Source organism: Hemibagrus wyckioides, linkage group LG05 (genome assembly GCF_019097595.1).
Source record: "Hemibagrus wyckioides isolate EC202008001 linkage group LG05, SWU_Hwy_1.0, whole genome shotgun sequence".
Taxonomy (NCBI): domain Eukaryota; kingdom Metazoa; phylum Chordata; class Actinopteri; order Siluriformes; family Bagridae; genus Hemibagrus; species Hemibagrus wyckioides.
In genome coordinates, this window is record NC_080714.1 from 25164259 (window position 1) to 25173246 (window position 8988).

The 8988-nt window shown below is 38.1% G+C and overlaps 1 protein-coding gene across 1 annotated transcript in view; it reads right to left on the bottom strand.

Moving 5' to 3' along the window:
• The window catches only part of otud5a (OTU deubiquitinase 5a), a 50596-nt gene extending 45670 nt beyond the window's left edge, over positions 1-4926 (bottom strand). Inside the window, exon 1 of the mRNA XM_058389334.1 lies at positions 4077-4926. Within this exon, the coding sequence (XP_058245317.1) occupies positions 4077-4649 (573 nt within the window). The 5' untranslated portion in view covers positions 4650-4926. The remainder of the gene's footprint in view (positions 1-4076) is intronic.
• Positions 4927-8988: the final 4062 nt, after the last annotated feature.

An 8988-nucleotide genomic window follows, 5' to 3' on the forward strand; every position in this document is an offset into this window, starting at 1 on the left:
GTCTGTTTATCTATCCATCCATCCATCTCTCTAGCTATCTGTCCATCCATTCATCTGTTTATCCATCCATCCATCTCTCTATCCATCCACCCATCTCTCTTTTAACAGTCATTTTCATAAGAAAGAGACCTTTCTTCAGGTGCTGTGAACACACTGCTATTACCTGGCACACTCAATAAGCTCTGCCCCCTTGTCCAAGAATTAGCCACAACAATGAAAAGAGGGCGTGTCATGAGTACACGGAAACGAGAAAGTCCGTAACATAAACCGACGTGAACAATTTAACACCTTCTACACTCACTGGCCACTTTATTAGGTACACCTGCATGTTCCCACAGATACCTGAAGCTCCTGACCTGCAGGATTTCTTTTGTATTGTGGTTCTGCCACATGATTGGCTGATCAGAGAACCATGTGAACGTGCAGGTGTACGAGTAAATGTGATACATGAATGCTTACAGCCTGAGCATGTATCTCTGGTTCATTATGAATAAAGAAATGCGTGAGGTGTTTATATGAAAAGATTAAAGATCATAAGTTCACACCAAAACACAGTCGAGTTCTCAAGTGTGAATGTGTTAATTAATTTGCTGTAACAGCACGCTTTCTGACGGCAGTTCTGCCGTTATTGTTGTTACTGTTGCTATGGTAACTGCAGGTACACAGAAACTTGTATGGCAGATGTGGCGCTTAATCTACAGGTGGAACAAACAGTCGTGATCAGTGATTGGTTGATGGAAAACAGTCATGATCAGTGATTGATGATAGGAAACAGTCACGATCAGTGACTGGTTCTTAGGAAACAGTCATGATCAGTGATTGGTTGTTGGAAAACAGTCATGATCAGTAATCGGTTGATAGGAAACACTCATGATCGGTGATTGGTTGTTGGAAAACAGTCATGATCAGTGACTGGATTCCAAAATGCAGTTTAAATGCAGCTTCACAGAGCTCTAAACCATCCCAGCCCGGGAAGAAGGCTCTTATCTAGCGAATCCATCGGCCATTTTTTTTTTTAGAAAAATAAAAAATTGTGTACTTTTTAACCACAAAAGCTTGTCCAGCACTAGCTCTGGGATGCGAGTCCGCGTCACTACGTAATCACTTTGGAAGGTCACACATGATGTAGGCGGAGCTACAGACCCAGTGTTTACTAGGGTGGAGGAGGAGGAGTGCTCCAAAGTTGTTGCGTGTGGAATGACACCAAGTTATATGTCTTTGTGTCAGTCTTTTGTTTAAAATGGTTTGTTCATGTGTGTGTGTGTGTGTGTGTGTGTGTGTGTGTGTGTACCCTGGATGTGGCTAGTGCTAGACGAGATTTTGTGGCTAAAAAGTACACAATTTTTTATTTTTCTAAGAAAATGACCGATTGGATTCGCTAGATAAGAGCCTTCTTCCTGGGCTTGGATGGTTTAGAGCTCTGTGAAGCTGCATTTATAAACTGCATTTTGGAAGTTCAACCTCGCGGGCACCACTGAAGTCCACTATATGGAGAAAAATCCTGAAATGTTTTCCTCAAAAAAACATACTTTCTTTACGACTGAAAAAAGAAAGACATGAACATCTTGGATAACAAGGGGGCGAGTCAATCATTTGTAGATTCTTGACCTGGAAGTGAACTTCTCCTTTAAAGTTGCGAAAAAGTTTTTAAGTCAAAAAGTCCAAAATAAACTAATTTGTGTGAAACCGATGTTTTTAGTCAAATTAGTTCTCAATAAAGGAGAAATTATACATTTTAGGTACTTTCTCTATAGGCTGAGAGTTTGTGGAGAATTACTCAGTACTCAGTTAACATTAGTAACAACTGAATGAGGAAATTCACGTGATTTTGCAGCCGAGTGTAAACTGTGACATTTAGACAAGACCTCAATCTCACACATGGGGCACAAACTATTGTTATATTCTTCTAACTTTGTTACTGGGTAAAAATTCAGACTAAGGGATGGATAATGAACTATAATCAACGGGCAAAAGCTACCTAACACCTACAGGGTGGAGTGACAGGAAAGCAACCTGTACGTTAACACCCTGCTGCTGCACCTGATATACTCCACACACACACAATACAACAAGCAAAAAAAAAACAAAAAAAAAAACACATTTTCTATGTTGGTATGTAACATGAACCATCATTTCAGCGACACAGATACAAAGCAACATCTGAACCGTGGTTTTCCACATTCCTGACGCAATAAAGCGATACATTTATTTTCCTCGACTAGTTCCTCAGGCCGATCCTACTGCACAACTTCAGCTCCTAGTTGCCATTAAGTCTCATTTACTTTTCGATGCAGAAAAACAGAAGAAAGGCTCAGGTTTTATTTTGTGTGACTTCTCATTAAGGCAACGTCCACATTAATCAGTATAAATATGTTTTCCACACAGAGAATCGATACTGTCTGGCAACAATAGCACTTTTTGTAAACATTCTCCGATTTTTGTGTTAAAGTGCAAGATTTTGAAGACATATCCAATAAGATATTCTAAAACTATTAATTGTTTTTCATTTTTTAGTCATGTGACCCCAAAACAAACAAGACGTTGTACTGCAGATGTTGTGGCTGCTGTACACATGTGCAATATAGTGACGCAAGCGCTTTCACATGGTTCAGTGTGCACAAGCAATTTTTTTTTAGAAAGGGTTGGGAGCCTTTCTAAAAAAAAAAAAAAGGTTTTTTAAAACAAAAACACAGTTTTCAGATCTTTCCAGATTAACGTGGATTAACGTAGCCCAAGTGAGACATCAGGAAGAAAAATAGATAGATCAGAACTAGTACGAAGCACAGCATGCAACAACACTGGTTGGTGCTTAATGTGTGTATTTAATTAGTTAACTTGCCAGTGTGAACACCAAGGGACATCTAGCCTGAGAATGAAGCAGCATCCAAATAATATCTAGCTGTCCTTTACTACATTTTTCAGGCTAGTGAGCAATTGTATTCCAAGTGTACAGTGTTTGACCTCAATGCTTCTCAAATCATGGTATGTAAAGTGTGTGTGTGTGTTTTATTTGTTTGTTATAGTTATCAAAATTACAACCACTTTATTACCAAAAGTGATATTTAGCAATGTGTTCCAGTAGCTGTTAGTGAGTTTAAATGGGTTTAACATAAACCACAATAACAAATCAATTAGTTCTGGAACTAATCGAACCGAATGCGTTCAGCTCAAATAAATAGGGTTTATTTACTTTATTAAAACACATTTCAAATGATTCACTTTTGTCTGAACAGTGATTATGGATTATTGAGTAAACCTAACCTGTGTGTGTGTGTGTGTGTGTGTGTGTCCCAATAGCTGTTATTGAGTTTAAATGGGTTTAACATAAAACCTCAATAACAAATCAATTTGTTCTAGAAATAATCGAACCACATGTGTTTGACTGAAATAAATAAGGTTTATAAAGTTTTATTTCAATGATTATAAAGTTTTATTTAAATAAAATAAAGTTTTATTTAAATGATTCACTATCTGAATAGTGATTATGGATTATTTAGTAAACCTGACCTGTGTGTGTGTGTGGCTACAGTAAAACTGGTAGCTACTGTTACATTACATATTATTTACATCATCTAACTATTGTTTAATAGATAGATAGATAGATAGATAGAAACCCATGTTTAATGAGTAAAAGTGAAGCATTAACCCTCTCTCTGACGGCCCACCGGCTGAAGTGACAGGAGGCCCATTACAATAACAACAGGCTTTATTAAATGTCTTAAAATTACTTAAAAACGAACTTTCTGCCTACACGACAGATTATAAACTTTATCTGAACCTTAAAACCGGGTCTGTTATGTAGAATTAACGTGTAATTTTAGACAACAACGTTTCATGCTAGCTATAAACACAATGCTAGCTCATTCAAATTAGACTCCTAACAGCATGCTAAATCTATTTAGCTTTTTTTTTTTTTTTTTTTACTGTATCGACATAAAATGCTAAAATCTCGCCAAAGTCATCTAAAAACGACTTTACTTGTCATCGAATGTATTGAAGCGCCTGCTGACGTTTATAACTATTAAGTTATAATCATATAGTTAGCAGGTTAGCTAGTTAGCTACATGTGTGTATACCTGTTCAACCGTCGCCGGATCCTCCGACTGCAGCCTGGAAGCATTCTCGTACTCATCCTCGCTGTTATAACCGGCGCCTTCTTCGGGATCTGAGCTCGGACCAACGCCACCGCCTCCAGACACACCGGGTCCGGTCCCTCCACCAGCTACTCCGCCGGTACAAGTCGCCTGACGACGCCTCTTGCTGAGCCCCGGGCCCGAGCAACAACTCCCAATTCCTATTCCGCCGGCACCACCGCAGCCTACACCGCCCGTGAGCTCTCCTCGAACCCCGGAGATCCCACTTCCGTCTCCCGGCCCAGCCGGGGAACCCGAACCTACCGGCGGAGGCGAGGCCTGCTGCGGCCGGGAGCTCGACTCATTCCGCCTGTCCTCCCTGGACGAAGGCGGAGCGGTCTGATACGACCACGGCGGCGGAGAAGCTCTGGGCCTGGCGCCCGTCCGCACGGCATGGGAATGCGGGTGTGGATGCGGATGTGGGTGCGGGTCGGATCCGCTCCGTCGGTCGGGTTCGTCGGTGTGATCGGAAACGCCAACAGACGAGCTTGGCTTCTTCTTGGGAAGAATCGTCATGTTGGCTAGCTAGCTGTCTATTTAAAGCAGATTGGGGTCGGGGGGGAAGGGGAGGAGGGGACGAATCCTCCGTTTAAACGTTTTGCGTTCGATCGAGAGTCAACGTTAGCGTCTTCTTTGTCCGCGCGCGCGTCCTTGGACGTTTTACCGAAAAGCTGAACGGCTTTTTAGCGTTATGAGGCGACGCCGATGGAAACAAAAACAAAGCCACCGCTTCCCGTCCACCGTCCGTTCTCCACTTTCCACAAAACATCAACACACGGGTGACGGCATGCACACGTCACTTCCTTTTTGCAACCGTTTCTTTCTCTCCATAGTGTCCTAGGCAACGTCCACAATTTAATAATTGCGTACTAAATAGTATGCGCCGTCAAATTAGAGCACTGACACCGCTCGCGGTTTCCTTAGTCTTCATTCAAAAAAAAAACGAACACTATCGCACTAAAGAGTACGCAAGACCAGACACTGACTATCTCCTTAATCGGTTACTACCGTACTAAATAGTATGCAAGAGTACTTTAAAAGCATACTACCATACTGAGCAGAAACCGGCCACGTCCTTCATCGCATACTGCCACACTATAGTATGCAAGCTATAGAATGACTTTGTTCTTATTCCCATACTAACGCCCTAGTTAGTATAGATTATATAGTATAAAATACCTATTATTATTATTATTATTTTTATTATTATTTTTTTTTATTGTTGTTGTTGTTGTTTTTATTATATTAATATAATTATTATTATTTTGGATTTTTTGTTATTGTGTTGTCTTTGTTGTTATGAAGATGAAGAGTATTTATTTATTTATTTATTTATTTATTTATTTATTTATTTATTTATTTTATTGTTCTTGTTGTTGCTTTTGTTATTATACTAATATAATAATTATTATTTTGGTTTTTTTTTGTTATTGTATTGTCTGTTGTTATGAAGTTGAAGATGATGTTGATGATGATGATGATTATTATTATTATTGTTGTTGTTTCTGTTATTGTACTGTCTTTGTTGTTGTGAAGATTATTATTATTATTATTATTATTATTATTATTATTATTATTATTATTATTATTATTATTATTATTATTATCATTACTACTACTACTACTATATTAATATCATTTCTTTAGTTATTGTATTGTTGTTATGAAGATGATGATGATGATGATTATTATTATTATTATTATTATTATTACTACTACTACTACTACTACTAATAATAATAATAATAATAATAATCTTAACAGTAGTAGTAGTGATTATCCCTCTCTCTTGATCTCAGATGAAAGATTCTAAATCCATATATATTTTTTTAATCTTTAATGAAGCTATTTTCACAAATTATATTCATGGACTTCCACTATAAATTAAAAAATGGTGATATGTGTAGGTGCTAACATTCATTTAAAGTTTTAGGCGACCTCCTTAAGCGGTACGGTATGGTGTAAAGAAAGACTCCTGCCTTAATGTATTAATTAAACAAACTGTCCCGAGGTGTGATATCACAAGTACATGATGTGTGACAGTGCAAAGTGATGGAGAAAAAGAAAAGCACTGAAACTACTATTTAAAGGGAAAAATAACAGTTTGATGAAGGAAAAGCCTCTTTTAAGAAGAAAAAAAAACTCAGTCACTGTTATCATGGCACCAAAATGGAGCAGCTGATGGTTGGGAGGGGGGCATCCTTCTGTAATGCGTTTCTATTTCAGTGATCTGGTACCCGATGTTCTTTCAGATTCCTGTTCTTTTCTGACATGAGTGAACCCCAATGGGATCTTCTCCTGTAGCCTTCCTTTCACCCTTAACCAGCCTCCAACCACAGGACACTCACTCACTGGATGTTTTTCGTTTTTTGCACCATTCTGTATAGTGTGTGAAAATCCTAGGAGATCAGCAATGTCTGAAATACTCAAACCAGCCCATCTGAGACCCACAAGCAGTATGATGTTTAATGTGAAGGTTAACTGAAGCTCTGACCTGTATCTGTGTGATGTATTGCTTTGCAGCCAATTTATTGCATAATTTCATGAAAAATTGGGGTATGTGTGTTCCACTTAAAATGGCTGGTCATCTTATACGCACAAAGTTTCTATTCTTCTTCTTCTTCTTCTTCTTCTTCTTCTTCTTCTTCTTATTATTATTATTATTATTATTATTATTATTATTATTATTATTATTATTATTATCATCACTAAATAATATGTTCTGACCCTTCTCTTTTCTCTTTTGCTCTTTTTCTCACATTATTTTTTTCTTTCATCTTTCCTTCATTAGCATTTTTGCCCTATAATATGAAGCTACATGTGTGGGCAGTGGTAGCTCAAGTGGTTAAGGCTCTGGGTTGTTTCTTGGAAGGTCTGAGTTCAAGGCCCCTAACCTTCTTTGCTCCAGGCACTCTGCTTCATAACTGACCCAGTGAAGAAAGAATTGTACTGTACTGTAATGTATATGTGGCAAAAAAAGTCTTCTGTTTTATTACATGTACATTCCTTATAGATTATAGATATACACCAGTCAGGCATAACATTATGAGTAGTGAGAGGTTAAGTGAATAACACTGATGATCTCCTCATCATGGCACCTTGAGTGGGTGGGATATATTAAGTTCTAAGTTGATGTGTTAGAAGCAGGTAGAATGGACAAGCGTAAGGATTTGAGCGAGTTTGACAAGGGCCAAACTGTGATGGCTAGATGACTGGATCAGAGAATCTCCAAAACTGCAGCTCTTGTGTGGTGTTCCCGGTCTGTAGTGGTCAGTATCTATCAAAAGTGGTCCAAGGAATGAACAGTGGTGAACCGGCGACATTGTGGACATGGGCGGACAAGGCTCATTGATTCACGTGGGGAACGAAGGCTGGCCCGTGTGATCCGATCCAAAAGACGAGCTACTGTTGCTCAAATTGCTGAAGAAGTTAATGCTGGTTCTGATAGAAAGGGGTCAGAATACACAGTGCAGGATGGGTCAAGGCTGTTTTGGCAACAAAAGGAGGACCAACACAATATTAGGCAGGTGGTCATAATGTTATGCCTGATCAGTGTATATACTGTATATACACACACACACACACACACTCATAACAGATTAGATTGGAATGTTTTCTTAGAATTAGTTTTTTAAAGCTGCCTCTGTTCTTGGACGCAAACTGGACTCCCTGGAGGTGGTGGTTGTTGTGGAAAGTTGAATGGTAGACAAAATCGAGAGGATTATGGATAATAACAAACAGCTGCTCTATGCCATATTGGTTGAACAGCGGAGCTGATTACTTCTCCAGTAGACTACCAAAGCTTTACTGTAACAGAGAAAGATACAGAGGAAGAAGTCATTCTTGTCTACTGCTAACACAGAGGACTATGTAGACACTGGGGACCATGGACCTGACTACTGATTTTGTGTACACAACTACTATTTAGGATATTACACACACACAATCTCTTTAATTATGATTTAAATAATCTCTCAATGTTTTATACAATTCTTTATGTAGATTTTGTAGGTGTTAAAGTGTCCTTCTAGAATCATATTGTTGTATAAATCATAAATCTGAATAAATCTGAAGGCACTTTTACTGGTTTCTGTTTATTTCCAAATGACTCATGCAATATCCACTTTTCTTTGTTCCCAGAATTTTTATTCCTCCTGTTGTCCTTGGGGTCAAATCTGACTCATTTTCGAAGGTTTTTTTCCCCATTAGAAATATGGTTTTATTTCATATATTTTTTATCATGTTTTATTTCATCTACTGAAAATAAATGACTGAGCATTTTATGGTAATGAGTGTAAATGAAGGTAATTAAAAGGAGTAACAGAATTGGGTGATAATTTCATGCTTTAAAATCAGTTAAATCAGACCGGGTCAAAAGTTCCATAGTCAACAGGAAGACTTAAAGATGGTTAAAGTACTCAGATGTAGGTCATGTGAATATAAAGCTCCTTCTGACTGAAACAGTCTTCCTTTTTCTCTAAAATCTATTATCTCACTCTGTTCTTTAAGTCCTCTTTCTCATCTCGAAACAACTGTTATTAATTCACAATTTATTTTATTCTGTTTATTACTCATGCATGTACTATTTATTTATTTGTTCCTAGTTACTTTCTTTGTTTCCTAGTACTGTAAAGTGCTCCTTGCTGACCCTTTGCTGTACCTGGCAATAAAACTTTTTCTGATTCTGATTCTGGTTATAAAATATTTGTGGGTACATGAGGGTGAGCTGTCCATCTGAGTTTGTTATAGTCAACTTGTATTATGCACCAATCAGGCATAACATTATGACTAATATTGTGTTGGTCCTCCTTTTGCTGCCAAAACAGCCCTGTACTGTGTATTCTGACACCTTTCT